Below are 20718 nucleotides of genomic sequence, written 5' to 3'. Positions count from 1 at the left end.
TTTAGGATTTATATTTCTCTCTGTTGAAATCTAACTTACCCTAAAACGTTTTAATCTAAATTTTCCAATCTCAGGTGTTATTCTGTCTTGTAGATTCATCCCGTTCACCTATAACTCAAGAACACAGGTACTAATTTTTTTTTATCGATACTTTGAATAATGGTTTTATGCTATTAATTCGATAATATAAGGGTTATGAAATGTTTTTACCATGATCTATAACATAATTATGCATGTTTAATTGAAAATTTATGAAAACCCCCAATTTAATTTTTAGGGTTACGGTTCACAAATTGAGTGATTTTAGGCAATTGGAAAAATGTTTGCAATTCATGTGTCTGGAAGAGAGTGATTGATGGAAATTATGCATCAGTTCAATTTCTTCACTTTCACAGAGGTGTTTCATGATGTTATAACTTGCTATCGTTCTTGTTCAACTTTTTAACTTGTGCTCTATTTCTATAAATTTTAAGTGTTACAGGAGTGTATGGATGCTGTTGAAATCTAGATAGTCTAGCAACTAGTTAACCTGTGATGCTCTGCTTCTGTAGCAGTCCAAATTTTTCTTTTTTTCTTGCTGTGAATATTTGATTGAGCATGCACTACATTGTTTGTTGCGCTACGTGTGGTAATTATCATATCAACATCATACACAGTGCTATCAGTTGTTTATTCTACCCGTGGTTACTGTTATAAATTTTGATTTTATACCAACATCATATGCAGTGCTAACAGAAAATATTATTAATTGCACCTGTGGTAACTGTTATTGATTTTGATATATGTTTAGGATTTGACGACCCAAGGAGTAAAGAGGTTGTGTGACTATGCCTCCAGTTTGGAAAACAACTTACTTGAAGAGAATATCCAGGCATGTCATCATCTTTTTGTTTCCTTTTGGCCTTTTCAATACTCTGTTACTGAACTTTACCGTTCACCATGGTCCACAAATTCTGCAGACTTCAGCATCCAGTTCACGGCTAACATTCTCATCAAAGGTAATATTTTTCTTTTGCATTAGGGCACGTCTCTAATAAAACATTGTAAACAAAGTAGTTGGTTTTGTTACTGGAGACACCATATCTATATTTCTAAACTAGATATTGTCTATTTTACCGTCTTGGTTAGTGGGGAGATCTATTTAAGATTGGAATTTAATTACTTTTACTGGACATGCCCAGGCTGAAGCATTCTGTTATCCCAAACCAGGGGCCACATGCTTAAAATAGCTTTGCTTAAGTGCTTGCATATGTTCCAAATATGGTTTCTGGTGCCTAAAGTTTTCACTAGTTTTTGTGTTGTTATTTACCAGGCTGGGGCATTGCCTGCTCCATCAAGTGAACCATCAACTCCTGCTTCGATTGGATCTCAAGAGGTTTGTTTACTTTTGAAAATTTGTTGCCTGTGGCCAAAATAAATTTCTGCGAGCATCAATGAGAGATTGTCGACAATTTTGTATATATTGCGACTTACCCTGTTTTCCAGTCCATGAATAATCTAATATAGCCATCTTACAAGTTTAAAGAATTTCTTTATGACTTTTATTCCATGCTAATAGCTTGATTGATGTTCCCTTTATAGTTTTGTTTTTTACAGCATAAGATAACTTCTCTGTCAGGAACTCTTCCCAACACTTTTAAGAATATAATTACCTCAATTTCCTTTCCTTGATTTTTCCCTTTCCCAGGTTCAAAGGCCCCCTTGTAATGCTGCATCACCCTCAGCAGGTTCAGCTTGAATTTCAATTTGCAGTTTACATCCTTTTTATTTATTTATATAATTTCTTGACATCTAACTTTTTCAACGAAACATTTCCAGAGAAGTAACGGGATTTCAGGAGTGGCTGAGCTTGCTAGCGGCCTCGGGATTTCTAAAGGTATCCATACAGAAGAAGAAACAAGTAATAGAACGAGTTGGTTGAAACCTGCATTTCTTATAAGAACACGTAGCGCAACAAACAGTGTAGTGCAGCAAATATTGGTGTATTTGCAACCAGCACCATGATTGTATCTTTTGTTATTTTTTTTTAATTGTATTTCGACTTAATTGTATTAATGCAAGTTTGACTAAATTTTTATAATATGAATATTATTTTTATTTCATTTTTTATTAGTTATACAATTATTTTTAATATTAATTTATGTTGGTTATATATATTCTACAACTTTTAAAATATCCATAAATAATTAATTAAACAAATTAAAAGTCATTTTAATAAATAAATAAAAATTAATTTAATAAAAATAATATAATCAGCAACGGATTATCCGTTGCTGATTCCCAAAATCAGCAACGGAAATTCCGTTGCTAAAATTAGCAACGGAAATTACGTTGCTAATTTTGCAACGGAATATCCGTTGCTGCGAAATCAGCAACGGATAAATCCGTTGCTAAAAAATCAGCAACGACAAATTTGCATCCGATATTTGCCGTTGCTGATTCCGTTGCTAAATTATTTTAGCAACGGATTTTAGTATTATTTGCAACGGACCAGTCCGCTGCTAATTACTACATTTTTTAGTAGTGATTAGGATTTCGTTCTTGTTAATACAAGTAGTACAAAGAAAAAGGCATAATAGTGAAAGTTTCTTCTTCTTTTTTATATATCTATTATTTCTTTAGAATCATTCCCTATCCTTGATTTGTTGATATATATTTGAGATAAAAACACGTGATTAATTGGGGTATTTGACCGAAAAAAGAAAGAAAGATATAACATGGTAGAGGAAGGTGTGGGGACATAACCTTAACTAGCCACAGAGGAAGGTGTGGGGACATAACCTTAATTAGCCACAGAGGAAGGTGTGGGGACATAACCTTATCTAGCAACGTGGTCTTTCTATTTTGTTTTATAACATCAAGTTTTTTTAAATTTTTATACGGCCAAGCTTCTGAAAAAGACTTGCATGTTTTAGCATGATAAAAAAAACAAAACAAAAATGTTTATCTTACTATTTTAAAGAAAAGAAAACAAAACAAAATATACTCTCTTTTTTTCTAGTATCTTTTATGTAAAGATAATACTTTGGAGTTAGCCTATTTTCTAAGTTTATTTTTGTGATTAAAATTGGAAGGCTTATCCAGCTAACATATCCAAATTTTTAAAATAATAAAACTTTTAACTTTATTTTTGTAAGTAAAAAATATATTTTTGCCTATGTTTAGGGTAAACAAACTCATAACGAGCCACTGCCACTTCCTTGGAAAAAAAAACACACTTTTTAAATTTTTTAACAAAACAATAATGACAAAACCATGTTAGAAATTAGAATATACATGTATAAGGTTTCTTAAATGACCTAATCTCTCTCATTCCTTAGTTCCTTACTTCCATCTTTACCCCCCAAAAAATACATTCCATTATAGGAAAAAATATTTTTTCATTTAATTTCATATACTTAATCCAAATTTAGTGTTTTATTAATTTTTCCTTACCTATCTCACGGATTTACTTTGTTAAAAAAACTATTTATTTCTCTTAATTCTTTTATTATCAAATAAAAAAGTATAATTTATTATAATAACATATTCCACACAAAAAATTCCTTAATTAAGTTTTTATATATATATAAAATCATATGAGTAAAATAAATAATAATTAACTTTAAATTTATTAAGAATATTTAAAGAATAAATTAATAAATTTTTTGAAATTTCATTTTTCAAAGACTCTAAAATAATTTTACCCAACATAACTAAACAAATAAGAAAAGAAAAAAAAAAATTGATCAGGCAAGGTAGGCCTAGCATGCTTGGGCTTGCCAAACCTAGCCTGAACAGAGTCATTGACCCGTTGTCCCTGCAAACAATCGAAAAAATTGGAGGGCCCTTGATTTGGCTTCCAATCACATGTAACATGTGTTTGACAGTGAATTTTAATATATATTTTTTTATTAAAATTTAATTTTTTTTTTGTTTTAAATACTTTTCTAAAATCAATAATTTAAAAGATAATTAATACCACACTTACCAACAACCCATCAACCCATGACCGCAACCTCGAGACATATTTTAGGTCACCGAAAAGGACACGAGCATAGAAATTCAAAACTATAGGACAACAAATCTTGGACAAATACAGAAGCAAAGTGTTTTAGAGGAGACAGAGAGTTTACTCATTAACATTTAGGGTAGCCTAATGATATATTAGGCTAGCTAAAAGATATGGCTAAAGATTACGATGCATTTGATTGTCTAAAGATTATTATGTACAAGGCCAAAAGATACAATTATTTTTCAAGGCATGAGACAGAAAAAGAATTCTTAAATGTCCCCGTTGCTTCGGGTGCTTGCTTGGCGTATCAAGTATTCTTTTCCTCCACTTTCTCCGAGAAATACATGGTGTCTGCAACAATGTTCAAGCATCGGGGGAGTACATTGAAATCCCGTCCTTTATTCCATGTAGCAGAAAGGATTGACTGGTTGCCTTGTTTTTTGTAAACTATGGCCTGATTAGAAGCAAAATTATATATTACCCCAGAAATCATTTAGTATAGCAAGTTCTGAGCGACTTTCACTCTCTCGTCCCCTCGGTAATGGATTGTGTTAAATTTGGCAGACTTCCTTGGAAAAGAACGTTATCTGTTCTCCCAAACACTATTCTTCCCCATGGCAGGATGAGGCTGGATTCATGAAGTTTGAGTAAATGGATGGACTTAATCTACTGACAGCCACAAATTCCTGTTCAGAAGATAAGTAATCTTCTGTATCCCTTAATCCACTGACAGCCACAAAATTCCTGTTCAGAAGATAAGTAATCTTCTGTATCCACTAGAAACTTCATGAAGGTGTTGTTTTTTGAACTTTGATGTTGCCACAACTCTGCAAATAATTGTGTGGTGGTTTGTCTTGAAAGTAAATCAGATTTTGATTTTTCTAAAAAACAAAGAAATTGATTTATTTGTTAGATTAAATAAATTGATAGCTTAGTTTAAAAACGATTCATCAGTTCAGTCGGCATAATAAATTTCTGTTCAAATTAGAATTTTTTTATATTATTTTAATTCCTTACTTATCTAAGGCTTTATGCCTATAAAAAGACTTATAATTAAACATTATTAAAAGTAGCACAAAAAAAAAAAATAGCTAAAAAATCCTAAAGATAACACTTAATAAAATTATTTTTTCCTCTCAATCTTCTTCTTATTCTTAAAATTTTAAACATTACATTGCTGTGATGAAATTATACCACATATATTTTACTTCCTACAGTTTGAAACTCAGAACAAAACAATGGGGTGTTAATTTGATATGTAGTTTGTAGTTTCTAGATATGGACTCGAATGAGTAACTTGTTCCTATCTCAGCTGCCATCCGCTTCCCACCATCCCAGCAAAAGGCCACCATTGATTTAATGCTGGATCAGACCCTCCTTGATATGTCCAACTCTTGAGGGAGACGCATGATGAACTGACAATGGGATAAATCAATCATTCTTCAAATATTGAGTAAATCTTTATATATTTGATCTCTCTGTATTTTTAGTGAAATGATTAGCCGATCCCTTTGGTTGAAAAAATCCGATGTTGAATCCTATATTTTTCATATTTATTACTAGCTTGGTTCTTTCAATTAGTGGTTTTTCTTGAAAAAATAACTTTGTTTTCTCTAAAATATCTTTCATTGGTATTCAAATTTGAAAAATTAAAATTGCATTTTTAAAGGACAATTTAGAAATTATAAAAAATAAATAACAGCTAGTTGCGGTCAAGAAACCAAGTTATGATTTTCAAAACAGCAGGAACTAACTTACAAAATTATTAAAAAAACATAGGAGTTAAATTAGAAATTACTCTTAAACATTTTATACATCTTGGTTCAAGGCAAGGCAAGGCATGGCATGGCATATAATCAAAGCATTTGCATGAACCATGCGCCCAAGCATTAATTTGCATGTTACTTCGACAGAAGATAAGGGGTGTGAGATCTCTCCATTGATTAGATAAGGTACAGCTAGCCCGCCAGCCCCTTTAATTGACCTTACCTCCTTTTCCTTGTCTCGGCCTTCGTCTCTTTCTCACATCTTCTAATGAAGATGAACGACATTCCTGCACATGGAGTTTTCGATTTAACAAAGTTGCACAGAGCCAGTACAGAGTCAAGCAAAGTTAAGGCCAAACCGTGAAAAAAAGCAGTTAATGAGACAAAGTGCCACATCAACGCAAAAAGAAACATGAACAGAAAAGCTTAGAGCTTTTACACTGTTTAGTTAGTACAGTTCATACTAAACATGAAGAATCTATATTTTCTCTGCCATATTTTCTCTACTATTCATCAATTTTCTTCTCTCATAGATATTACTGTGAAGAAATATGTTCTTTTTTAACCTTAATATAGGTTATTTTTGTGTCATACGGGACGTTTTAGAAATTATGAACAAATATAGTTAAGAGTTTTCAAAGACACTAAAGCCCATATATCATTTGACAAACCACGAATGAGAGGAGTACTAAAAAAATTACATCGATCCTACATTGAATAAATTAATAAACAATATAAAAATAATAATAAATCATCCATCACAAGATTTTTTTTTAAAAAAATAAAATCGAATCTCAGTCATTTAATCTAATACTCTCCCTCCATGCATATATTAATTTTTTAAATAGAATCGAATCTCAGTTATTTAAGGAAAGTGGAAATGGAAGTTTTGTTTCATAATTAAGTGGTGTTTTGCCAAGCTATATACATCCATCATCTTCGTATCCCAACTACCAATTTGTGTTGTGATATCACATTAATTATAAATCAAACTATAGTTTTGTACTCTACATCTTGTCTTCAAGTAGTACTGTTAATTTATTCTCCACCCTATTTTTTTTTAGTTCATTACTCTATTTCTAATATTTTATATCAACTTTACAGTTTAAAACAAGATCGATCTTAATACATGTGAAAGTAACATTATAATTTATTGACAAATGAATTAATATTTTTGACATAATTTATTTTATGCTTAGATTTTCCAATCAAGCTCTTGTCCACGTACACTTGATGTCACCCAACTGCCACTAACATTCCAAAAACCATGCTGAAATACTATTTTTTATTTTGGTAGTGTGATTGATGTTATTTTTCAAATAATTTTTCATACTTAAATACATGTTAATAATATTTTTTATTTTTTAAAAATTATTTTTGATATCGGCACATCAAAACGATCCAAAATATATAAAACATATTAAATTTTTAAAAAAAATTAAATATTTTAGAAATACAATTTACACCGCGTTCCCAGACGGTTTATAAAACGAACACTCCTGCTGCAATGCTGCATCTGAACTTGATTTTCGAATCAACAAAGAGCTAGCGCCAAGGCACAAAGTAAGTGCATAGAGTCAAGGAAAGTTAAGGCCGAGCCATGAAAAAGAAAGCGAGACACAGTGTACCTCAACAGCACAAAGAGAAAGATGAACATGCAAGATTTCGGACTCTTTACGTACACTGTTTAGATGGTACGATTTCACTTGGGAGCACAGCATGAGGAATCTGTATGTAATCCTATAGAATGTAATATCTTATTTTGAGAAAAGTCGGTCTTTAGCATTGTGTCATCTTAATTGTTAAGAGTTTTCAAGTATATTGTCATGCACGGTTTGGTTTTGGGCTTGCTATTTTAACTTGAAAAAACATTAAATTAATACTGTTTTAGTGTTTGTTTTAATTATAGATTTAATATATTAATATCAAAAATTAAAAATCTTAATTTGTTTTCGAACAAAACAATATTTCAACTAAAGCCCATATCATTTGACAAGCTAGCTAGAGAGTGTAGAAGAATATATTCTACATGAAATAAATAAACAATATAAATAAATAATAAACCATATATCCACCATAAAATTTTATTTTATTTTTTTTAACTACAATCGAATCTCATTTACTGAATTTAATACTCTCAAGAAAGGGAAGCAAGAGTGGAGACGGGGGTTTTCTTTAATTAAGTGATGATTTGCCTCCATCTTCTTCATGTACCAACTACCAATTTGTGTACACTAATTTCAACATATAAAATTCTGCCACGTATCTAACACTAAGGAAACACGTGATCTCTGGCGCAGTAAATCAAACTTTAATTTTGTACTCTGCTACTGCCTCCACGCAACTTATTCCTCCAATTCTAATATTAAATTTGAGCTTTACTGTTAAATATTTTTTTTTGTCATGTAAAACAAAATCTCAATACACAGGAAAGTAACATTATAATTTAATAACACATGAATTAAATTATAATTGTTGGCATAATTTTATTATGTTTTATCTACATTTTGTTTTCAAGTACTGTTAATGTTTTACATCGACTTTACAGGTATATTTTTCTTTTCTAATTTAAAACAAAATCTCAATAAATACATGTGATTATAATTTAATAACACATGAGCTCTTTTCTAATTTACAGGGTTTTTTTTTTATCATCTTAATGTTTTTTTATATGGAATATAAATTCACTTTAAAATCATTTCAAAATATATTTATTTTTTTCTTCAATCAAATATATTCTTATCTCTTCTGCACGAGTAACTTCTATCTTAAAACATTAACTAAATTCGCCATTAACATGCAAACTATTTTGAATATTCCTCGTACTATCATGTGATAAAAAAAAAAAAAAAGGTAAAAAATGATGCTAACATTCCCGTGATTTGCATCCCGCCCCCTTAGAGTTCTTAATTGTTTCATTCCATGGAGCCTAGTGATCGACTACGTACATATATACAAGCTCCTCCGCAAGTCATGCAGTACGATTCCTTTTGTATCCATGTTCTTTCCATTTCCATTTCCACTTTCACGTTCTTCTTGCTATATTTAGCTTATAAAAAAGTAAAAATAAATGAAAACTACCTTCAGCTCAGAGCCAAAACTACTGAGACGTGCAGGTGTAAGCATTAATTTTATAGTCTTGGGGAAGGTGTCTGGATGGTTACTTGTACCTTATGGGGTGAATGCTGCAGCCAGCTATTTACTTCCAGTATGGTCGTGGTTGATTTTTAAATAGCTTTTCGTATCAAAATGCATGCCAATAATGTTTTTTTATTTTTTTAAAATTATTTTTGACACCAGCACATCAAAATAATTTGAAAACACTAAAAACATATTAATTTGAAGTTAATAAAAAAATAAAAAAAATTTAAATTTTGTTAAAAATACTTTTAAAACACAAAAACAAACAGGCGCTTCCACTTCGCTTCTTCAAGATATTAGCTTTTTCTGACTTTGTACTCAACTTCATGAGTGCTGTGATTTACCTTGTGCGTTTTTCAAACTTTGATAATCCGTTTGTAGTGCAACGTTTTTTTGTTTTTTTTAATGATGAAAGTCGAAGAGTACTTAATTATAAAGGTTTTGATTTTCTTTATATTATGGAAACATTCCGCCCATGATTTATGAATTTACGGCTAACCTCAAGAATCAGATCACCACGGGAAATAGCTTATTAACTTGAGATTTCTAGTCACTCACTTATACTTTTATATTTGGGTTGGAAAACCCATATGTTAAAAAGGTTTTGATCTGACCCAAAATCATCATTATGAGAATGAATATGTTACAAAAACTTTAATTTCTTGGTATATATGTTCGGATCAAGCCATTTATAAAAGGTGTCTGAGTGGAATTACATGGAGGAGAAGGGGGCGGCGCAATTGTGTTTTTAGCTCTTTGAAATATTCATTGTAACCTTTTAACAATGTATACAAGTCTTTAGCATATCTACTACTTATATAAATTCTTGTTTTTTATTTTTGGAATAATTGTGTACGAAACTATAGTCTAAATGGACTATATATCTTCTGATTTTTCACTTCGACTTTTTATCTAATAATTTTATTTAAATAAAATCGTTTTATATGCTTAATGAAATATTATACCAAATGGATCCTAGCTATAATGTTTTTCCTCCTGTATCACCAAGAAACTTCATTCGAAATCCCTATATGTTACTGAAAGCTTTGAAATTGGGGCATAATAAAAATGGTAAGGTTCAGAATTCCAAGAAAAAAACGAATAAGAAAAATATGGTGTCCAATGTGTGTGGTTCTGGAATTGGATTCGATATCTCAGCTACCGGCGGGACGTCGTTTCCTACTATCCAAACAAAAGGCCATTATTTCATGCAGCTGGCGTACTTTCGTACTGCACTGTCCTTCTCAGATCATAGAGTCTATTATTTTTGCTCGAGGGAGACTCAGAGTCGGCAAGGGTATATGAATGGCATGAAATCATTCTTCAATGGTAATATCTTCAGAGTCGGCAAGGGTATATGAATGGCATAAACTGTATAAACCATTACTGCTAATGCAAATAATATAACTTCTTTGGAAGAATGGGTCATTAAGCTTGGAAGTTTTTGTGTCTTCGTGAATAAACAACGGGTCAATAGGCTTGGACATGTTTTCAGGGAAGGTAATTTCTAGCTTAAAAGGATTCGTTGTAATTAAATTGATGGATTGCTCTGATTTGGAAATTTCCTCCAATTGATTTGAAATTTGAATTGGGTTCTCTAATTAACTTGATAAAATAATGTGTCCTTGTAGGGTTTTTTTTCTTTGTATACTTTTTTTTTAAAAAAGAAGAATTAAGTGATTCTTGCAAGATGGACTATTTAAATTTTCAGGTGAGACATAAGAATGTTTAGGAACATGATTAGTGAGTGAAATAAAGTAATAAAGAGTTACAATTGTTATCATGCATCAAATCATATTCATTCAATTTAAATTCAATAATTTTGATTTAATAAACATTACAACTAAACAATTAGAATGAATTAATTGTACCGTCTGAATTCAATATATTCCATTTAATTCATGTCAACCAATTCCAAACAAACATTTTCCTTTTCAAATCGATCAATTAAAGATTTTTAAATTTGCAAATTATGATTAGAAGTACCTGTATTAATTAAGGAAAACAAACAGATTAACAGTGTGAATTTCCTTATTTTCGGGGGAAAAAAACCCTTTAATAACCAAATTGTCCCCTCCTCGATGAAGGGTTTTTTTTTTTTTTAATGAACCAGAAACTTTTATCATTTTTGTTTTGTTTGCAACCACCCCTTCCTTCTTGGCTTCATCAATCATCACAGCTTTATATATGCAATTCGACAGGCAGGCTAGGATGGAAAGTTAATGGTAAAGAAAAAGCATACAAGAGTGGACCATAGCACGTGAAAATGTAAAGACTTTCTTGTAACTAAAATTGCTTAAAATATATATATATATAGACACACACACATGAGAGAAAAGTTGTTTATAATTGTAAATCCATCCAACTAGTTTGGAATTTAGTAATAAATCTTGCATTTTATATATCTTTCTCTTCATTGTTGCCAAGATAATTAGTGGGTTAGTGGAAATATATTTTTTAAGGAGAATCGACTTGTTTGTTTTGTGATTTTTCAATGCAAACAAAAACTTAAAATTAAATTAATATAATATAGTTTTTAATAAATTCATGAATGGTGATAATTTGAAGAAAAATATTTAAATCTCAAGAAAAAAAATATTTTCCTTGATATAACTTTCAATTTATAATATTTATCTTACACCATAACTTAGCTATTTCAATAATGGTTATCAACACCACCACCTTGTAATTATATCATCACTTGCCACCACACCACTTGTATTATAATGGTAATCAGTCATTTCTTATTTATACTATTACCACCATTATCATTGTAATGTTGTTGTCAAAATAATAATTATTATCACTATGCTAACATCACCACTATTGATGTTACTATTTATGCTATACCACTATTTCATTATTATTGTCACGTTGATACCATTACTACTACAAAAATAATTACTACCACCAGTAGTTGTTATCACAACCAATATCACCGGTTTTTATTTATTAATGTAAACTTTATTATTATTGTTTAAAGTTATTAAAAATTATATTTTTCTTTGAAGTGTGTAAACAATGAGAAATAACTTATTTTTTGAAAAAATATTTTCTCCATAAAATGAATCTTAAATAGAAAAGTTTGTAACTATCAAGAAAATGAAGAGGAAATTGTAGAAAAAAATACAGCAAAGATGTTAGTAAGTGGTGGTTAACCAAGTTACAAGGAAGAGAATTTTATTAAGCAACTCATTTAGCCATTAAAGACATGGTTAAATAGGAGAACAAAAATAAAGCTAAAAAAAAATATATATATATTTTATTTATACTCTTGGCCGGCTAATTGATCCATGACAGTATCAATTTCTGCACTCTCAATGTGTATATAACTTATATAGAAAGATTTGAATTATATATATATATATATATATATATAATTATCTCGTTAAATTGACATCTGTAAATTAAATGATCTATATCACCTATTAAAAAAAAAATTCAACACGAAATTAATCGTAACCATGCATGTTTCAAAAGTGAAATCTACTTCATGTTAAAGTACTCCATTAAAAAGTAAAAGTTAAAAGTAACGGATTCATGGAGTCCCATATTCTTTTTTTCTGTTCTACTTGGAAATTAGGGCGTCGCTCTCCAACTTGACCGGAAGCCAGCAAGATCTGGGGTTCTTTTTTCCAAGCCTTTTGAAACATGTTACTCTTCGATAGTAGGCAACACCTAGCAAGCATTGTTAATGGCCAATTAATTAGGCTGGTCATGATCAGAATGGGACAGAACATGCAATCCTCACGCTGGAGAAAACGTGAGCCCAGGCAGGCTACAGAGGTGACCGACCATCCATGCAGGTTCTGAGAGCTCTGTCCGTTAATTAATTACCTGTTTCTACACGTGGCGCGACACCCGTGTCAATCTGCTTTATAAATAAATGGTAGGTAGAAAGATACGGGAAGGGTAAAATTCATTTCGATCCCTGTAGATTACAACTTTTTCATGTTACATATACAGCGTTTAAGAAGTTTCAATCACACCACTTACTACTAAATAACCAATAAAAAGATGAATTCTCATATTTGCTCACTTTTCTCTCTTGTTTTTTTTTACCCTTACTTAAACGCTCATACATATTACAGTACCTCCAGCTCACAAAAATATTTAAAATTGTAACATAAAAGGCTTTGGAAACTAAAAGGGTAATATCGAAGCTATTTGGAATCTGATGAAGGGGTAATATTGAGATATTCTTAAACAATATGGATTGAAGAAAAATATTAAAAAAATCTACGCTTGTTTTATGTTATTTGATGGTGAATGACATTTCAATAAAGCGCCCAGGCAAAACATTTTTTTTTTTTTTTAACTCAAACAATTGTCTTGTCTCTACATAAACATCACCAGCCACCGACCCTGTGAGGGCGTGGGAAATAATTGCTCATTTCTTTTGAACTTTTATTTAATTATTTTTTAATACAAACGACACCATGTCTTCTTTCCGAATTATTGTCACAAACTATTTGAAGTTTTTCTACCTAACAAACATGAAATAAACGTTTTTTTTTAATAATAATTTAGTATATTAATCAAAAGATAGCTATTTTAAAGATGACCCCACAAAAGTTCAAAACCCCGTTTAATAGAAAATAAAATGTATGTGTTGCAAATAATACAAGAGGAAACAAAAGAAAACATAATCGGAAAGAGCAACCAAATTAGTGATATGTATTTATCCACGTCGGAATATCATCTACACTACAAATGAGATCATTACTAGTGTGGCTAAAATTAGATCCATTACACTTAAACCAAACCAATAGTCTGTGTAAAATCAAAGAGAAACTGGAATCTTAATCTACTTGGATTTCTCTTCCCTTGATAATAGACATCTAAGAAGAAAGTGATCATATGTAGAAAGTTGATTTTGGACCGTCAGTCACATAAATATCTGTATTTTGGGTGGAGCCATTTTAAACCATACATTAGATTTGAAATGGCTAGATCCTCTAAAAATAATTTTAAAAATTATAATTTGACCCTTAGACTTTAATTTCTTTCAATTAAAGCTCAAATTGACTTTAAAAAATAATTTTTCTTACAAATAAGCCCGCAATAAATTCAATTGATCCTTAAAAAATTCCAATTAAGTCCTTAAACATCAAATTTTACATTTTCTTCTTTAAGTTGAATTTTCCTTTACCAATAGAGTCTTCATCAGTCGAAAATACACTGTTAAATTTTTCAATCTTGTATATTTTGATCTTCCTCAACCAGTATTTGGCAATTTTATGAGCGTTCTGGTATATTCTTTCAATTGATATATTTTTTAATTTTCTTCCAATAGTTTTTTTTTCAATTTTTTTTGTTTTTTCTCTTTTGGTTTATGTGGAGCTTCAAAATGGGTAACAATAGATGCTCTCTCTTTAGTTAAAAAAACCCTAGGATTTTTAGCCATATGAAAAAAAATTATTTTTTATTATTTTGTTTAGGCTTTATTTAGTAAAAACCCATTTTTTATAAATAAAAACTACCAAAAATATGCTTAAAGGATTTTTGCATAACACACCCTTAAATCCAAAAAAAAACCTTCAGCATAAACATGGAAAACCAAACAGGGTATTCAACCCCTTGACCCAATTTGTTTTGATCTGACTTGACTGGGTTGACCTAAAATTTTTGATTCGACCATAAATCAAACCAAAAATCATAGTTTGACCTGAAAATAATCAAAAAACAAAACTAAAGAAAAAAAAACATATTAAAAACCCAAAAAACTCAAAATATTTTCATGTGTATGAAATGAGCAAATGGTATAAAAAATAATTTTTATGATATGGATCGAAATATATTCAATTTTTACGTCTAGATTAGTGCGGATTCAATGATAGCAATCATTGTCATGGAAATAACACGCATCTCTATTATTCTACCCCAAATTATTGGTTAATTCTAATAATGGAAGCTCAGCCTAAATGGTCGCATCCCTGACAATCAGATCAGTTGGAGATTTTCTATAGAAGAAAGGGACTTGGAGTCAGCGTGAGGTTCAAATCGGTAAGGAGTCCTCAACGAATTGTGTGGTTTAAATTTAATTGGTTTGCAATCCTCAACAGACTTTCTTCTATAACCAGACACAACAGATTTGGGAGGAATATTTTTTTTCCATGTTTTTTCTTCTGTAATGATTCCATTGAAGATCTTTATCATATGTTTTTCTTTTCTTTTTTGCATGTTCTTTTTCTGCAAATGTTTTGGCATAACGTTTTAATTAAATGCATATACACTATCAATGGCATGGCAAAGTGTTGTGCAAGGCAGCAGTTTTTTGCACGAAAAGGTTTTTTGCCTGTTCTTTGAGGATAACTTGGTGTGCTCATATCTATACGTAGTGCGACAAGAAGCATCATTGAGTCAGTTCACCTCAATTATCATAATTATACAGAGTTCTTGAATAGCAATTTCTCTTGAAATTAAAAATTAAGCACCCCCACCACCCTCCTTTAACCCCCACAAACACCCCCAAAGATCAACATTAAAGTACAAGATCTTAGATTTACGTCGAGGAGAAGAAGATTTGAGAGAGAGGTCGAGGACAAAGAAAGCAAGGATCATTGAGTGATGGTTGGAGTCTTTTTTTGTCGGTAACTAACAAACTTTCAATTCCCTGAGTATATCTCTATTCGTTTCTTGTATTGTGGACTAATAGTAAACGCAGCCAACCAACTTTCAAGTCTCTAGAACTCGAAATGGCCAAATGTTAGTTCTGGAGAAGAGAAAATATAGAAGGGTGGTTGAATTTTATAATTATAATTAATCACGAAATGAAAAAAAAAATCATACTGAGAAATAACATTAATGACAGAAAAAGCAACGGAGAGGGCATGCAACGTGGAAACCATGGTTGACACAACACGCAACACCCATCCAAGATCTTAAGAAAAAATAAAATACAATTTGTTGGTTTTGTTTTTTTGCTTGTTTTTGTTATTTCTGTATTAAAAGTGGGGTCGCTGAATTACTTTTTATTAATTAATTAAAAGACCCCATTAATGGAATAAAAATTATTTAATTTCGAAACTTGTGATAACTCATATTATTTTATACAATTGATAAAACAATCCAAAAATGAAAGATGTTAGCTAGGGAAGATCCATTCAATAATATATCAAAATGACAATAAATATTTAATTATGTTTTGTGAAATGTTTTAGCTAGCCTCTTCAATTAATTAAATTCTAATTCTTTTTATATTTGAAACAAAACATTTCAGTAGTAAATAATTAGTGTATGGCAGAGAACAATTGGCGTTATTTGTGCAACTTGACCACTGTCTTTTTAGGTGCTAATTAATTAATTGGAAGCAAAAGCACGTTGGCAAATTTGATAGCAGGCATTCAATTTTAATCAATGCCTGGGGGTCCTTACCTATATAATGAGTGATGAAGTGGCTCTGTTTATAGCTTGGACGCTCCATGCTATCTTTGGCATGTATTGTTGGTTCGATTCAATACCAAAAAACTCATCTCGCACTGTAGGACATCGAATCTATACACACTATCAATAATAAAAGCCAATAGTACCAAGTATCCAGTCATCCAGAGGACATCCAACTGTAGCTAGTAGTGAGATACAGCAAGAGATGGGAAGAAAGCCGAGGTGCTCAGCGGATGGTATGAACAAAGGAGCATGGACACCTCTTGAAGATGAAATGCTTGTGGATTATGTCAAGATCCATGGTGAAGGTAAATGGAGCAATATTGTCAAAGAAACAGGTAATTAAGAAACCACTTATGCTTACATATTCTATACATATATTGTGCATGAGTAATTGCCTGTTATTAGGATAGGAGAATTGAACTGTATCTGATGCCTCCATGCATGTTGTAGGACTTAAGAGATGTGGGAAGAGTTGCAGGCTTCGCTGGATGAATTATCTGAGACCTGATATTAAGAGAGGCAACATCTCAGATGATGAAGAAGACCTCATTATCAGGCTGCATAAGCTCTTAGGCAACAGGTGCTGTGTACATGCATTATTCCCTTCTTTCAAGGAGTTGAGTACATTATTAATGAAGATGGATAAGTGATACTTAGTTAACCTTTTTCTTTCTTTTTCCACCAGATGGTCTCTGATAGCAGGAAGGCTTCCGGGACGAACAGATAACGAAATAAAGAATTATTGGCACACCAATATCGCTAAGAAGGCACAACATTCGCAATCTCGGAAGCAGCCTAGAGTTGATAGGAAACAAATAGCATCAGGATCTGAAAATGGGGCAGAAGCATCAAATTTCAAGAATCAGACCATTGAATCTCAGTACTGCACTACTGGGGTGGTTGTTCCCTCTACTGCATTACAAGAAAACAATATGGCTCAAGATCATCTAGTTAGTACTCTTGCAATGGCACCATCCAACACACATCATGAAAATGAATCATCAAGCAAGGGGTTAGCATCTGGGGATAATGACAATTTGTCCAACATTTTGATGGATTTTCATTATATGGAAGACTTCTACAAGATTCTTGATTCAGACTTCCCAAAGTTAAGTGACCTCAATGATATAACTAGTACTGCTAATCATTCCAATAATACCATACAGGCAGATGGTGATCATTATAGTGTGTCTATTAATGGATGCAATCCAAGAGAAATAGCAGGGTTTTCTGAATTGTTGGAGGCAGATTGGACTAGCAATAAATGCGTTCAAGCTGAACAAGGTTTTGATTTCATGTCATTGCTTTCATTTCTTGATATAACCGATGAGTAATGGACAGAAGATGCCTTAGCCAATAATCTACGTCAAGTTGCTTTCATGTCCACGCCTTCCAGGCTAATAGTTCTCGAGTTTGAACCTCTCTCATGTTAAAAAAAAATTCGATTGGACAAGTTTCTATGTGTGCAAGCTGTTCTACCATAATAAATGTTGAACTGTTTGGTTAGTTTTAGCGATCTATCACAGTACTGTCCTCTTTTTTTTTCTCTTGGTTTTGGCAATCAAAATAAAATTTAATCTTAATCTTTGATCCTAACTGTATCCTGAATCTTGCAATGCCCTTTGTTTCAGTCTACATTTAACTTCATTTATTTTGGCTTCTGATACGATTTTCATTGATCACTTTCTGTTGGTGAGAGATTCTTAAATGTGGTCTGAGGAAATTGTGACCAACTCATGTTATCTGGAAATATTTTTGATGATTATACTAGCACAGCATTGTTGAATGAATAAATTACAAAATCATCTCATTTCTTAAATTTATTATTAATTATATTTTATAATTAAATTAAAATTTTAACTCGAGATAATGATGAGTTTATGTAATTTCTTAGATTAAGGGACTTTTTTTCTCTAAACAAAACTGACTTTTAGTGGTATTTTCTTAAAAATCCAAATAAAAGGGCCATTTTAGTATATTTAAGAACGATATTTTACAATTGCTTTTATTGTGTTGACAATATTAATTTATGATAATTTTGGTGACATTTATCATATATATTTACTGATATTAGACATAAATATAGATAGATCCAATATCAATATATCATAGCTATCGTTCAAGTTGGTATATAGTTCTATTTTTATAATTAAACAAGTGTTTTTAAAATACTGATACCGGTATCAAACAATTGGCACTAAAATTCAATTTTGCTGTGTGAATAAATTGTAAGAACACTTTCAAGTTTTAATTTAATTTAATTAATTATAATCCACTCAGAATTCCAGTCCATGCACCTCATGATGACATGACTCTATCACTTTTTCTTTATATTTCTAACAAAGAAACATGAAATCGACTTGAGCTGCAATTATGCACGCCTCGGGCAGATATTTCATAAAAGCTGGTTCAATCACATGTTACTTGTTCTTCAATGGTATAATTAATTGTCATGAAAGATGGTCATTTTGCAATGATAACATTATTTTTTAGTTAATAAAAAAGAAAAATGGTGAAAGTCAATTCATCCCAATTGAAAGAATTATAAATTACAAACAAGGAACGATGAAGGATTTTTTTTTTTTCATTTCCTTCCTTGTATCCATCCATTGTGGTAGATGAAAGAAGTTTTTGTTTTTTTTTTTTATAGGCTTATATATGGAAATATAACAAAGACCCCAAGGCCGTTGGGGATCATAAAGTTTTATATATGTCATGAAGAAGAAAATCTAGAATTAAAGGGCACTGGCTCGCAATTCTTTTTCAAAGAATTCCAACAATTTCTCCCACTCCTCAAGAACGGAGCTAATGTGCTCCCACATCCATAGCATAGCTTGGTAGTTAAAGCAAGTGAATGATTTGAAATTCGAGTTATTTCCGTAACAACACTTGTATCCATTGGAAACTTGCAATTCGAAAGTTTTTCTAAGGTTGAGGAATAAATGTGTGCTTAGTAGTATTTGCGGTGATGATTTAGGTTTAAAAATACTATAAATGGTATTTAATTGTTATTAATTAAGATTTCAAGAGAAAGCTTTTTCAATGAAATCCAGACGTGATATGTGTTAAATACTTTTAAATACGCGAACCAGTAACGGGGCCTAAATGTGTTCCTGGGCGATCATAGAAACATAGATAGGGTAGAAGATGGGACTAACAACGAGACTTTAAGATAGCTTTTTCGTTCACTTGCATCACATTCTCAGGTGCTTTCTGGAAAATGGCTCCAGGAAGCAAGGAGGGTGCAGAAAGAACAGAAAGGAAACGAAACCTGGAAAAGGTTGTTCCGTCAAAAGGAGACAGACATCAATTAGAAGTAGGTTTTTTCATTGGCAGCTGGAAAAGAATCAAAAAGCTCCAATTGGCATAGAGAGAGAGAGAGAGAGAGAGATCACATGAAATAAGAACTGCCAAGAGAAATGGAAAGTTTCACCAGGAACTCAGTTCACTGAAAGTAAAATTTCCAATATTATTGAATGCATCATGAAAGCTTTACATTACGCGTTGCTATATATGATCTTTTCCAAAATCTTTCTTATCTCAAGACATTAACTGAATGTCACATTAATGAGTTAAACTACATATGATTTCGATGGAGTACAAGAGAAATTCAAACATATGTTTTGATTTCGGGTCGTTGTTTTCATAGCACAAAACTACGGACATAGATGATGTAATGTCGGTCGCACAGTGTTTTCCTCTCCTTTTCAGATTAGAGAGTGTTTGCCAGGAAGGTAGTCACTACTAGACTTCATGCTTTTCTAATCCCTTTTTTTAATAGCCTCTTTTATTCACACAGGTTTCATTGTCTTAGATTTGATTTCTATAACTATCCATTTTTGTCTTCTCATCATCATATGTTGTAGCCTATTTTAATTGCTCATATTATTGAGGACTGGAATTATCAATGGATGCAATCAAGAAGGAAGCCCATGACAGATGACAGCGTTTAGGTGTGGTTTGTGAGGAACTGATCTACAGTCTGGTTGCTTTGATTTTTCCTTGGCTATCACTACAACACAGCTATGATTTAGAATTAACTGATTATATTTTTTTCATCTTCTTATCTATAGGAGGACGATTGGTTGGTAGAGAGATCAGTGGTGATTATCGCTTAAGGGTTTTGGCATAATTACTTCTATGAGTTTTTTAATTTGTAATTTAATCAATGCCATGCGTGAGTGATTCTTAGGTCTTCCCATGAAACTTAACTTGATTATTATATATCTCGCTCTTAACTACGTGTATTTGATTCCATGACTTGGAACAACTGAAAGGCTTTTCTTCTACTCCTTTTTTTGTGGACAGGCTCTTCTGATAATTGGTTGCCAACAACTCTGGTTTTGTGGCATTCAAGACACCAAGTTAACAGCAACGGCAATGAAGCTTTGATTATTATTTTATAAATAATTTTTATTTGCTTAGAGC

General features: G+C 31.5%; 1 protein-coding gene and 1 long non-coding RNA gene across 2 annotated transcripts; both read left to right on the top strand.

Annotated features, from left to right (window-relative positions):
- The first annotated feature begins 956 nt into the window (after positions 1-956).
- Positions 957-1723, top strand: LOC133688312 (uncharacterized). Its single transcript, XR_009841127.1, has 3 exons — positions 957-998; positions 1313-1375; positions 1688-1723. It is a non-coding gene; the product is annotated as an uncharacterized LOC133688312 (long non-coding RNA).
- Positions 1724-16299: 14576 nt separating this feature from the next.
- On the top strand, positions 16300-17886 carry LOC133688991 (transcription repressor MYB6-like). Its single transcript, XM_062108683.1, has 3 exons — positions 16300-16625; positions 16741-16870; positions 16976-17886. The coding sequence occupies exons 1-3, from the start codon at positions 16493-16495 to the stop codon at positions 17622-17624; spliced, it is 912 nt and encodes a 303-aa protein (XP_061964667.1). The 5' UTR covers positions 16300-16492; the 3' UTR covers positions 17625-17886.
- The last annotated feature ends 2832 nt before the right edge of the window (positions 17887-20718 follow it).

The sequence above is a fragment of the Populus nigra genome, chromosome 3 (assembly GCF_951802175.1).
Source record: "Populus nigra chromosome 3, ddPopNigr1.1, whole genome shotgun sequence".
In the NCBI taxonomy this organism is placed as follows: domain Eukaryota; kingdom Viridiplantae; phylum Streptophyta; class Magnoliopsida; order Malpighiales; family Salicaceae; genus Populus; species Populus nigra.
The sequence above is the reverse complement of the archived record's forward strand: the minus strand, read 5'-3'. Positions and strand labels throughout refer to the sequence as shown.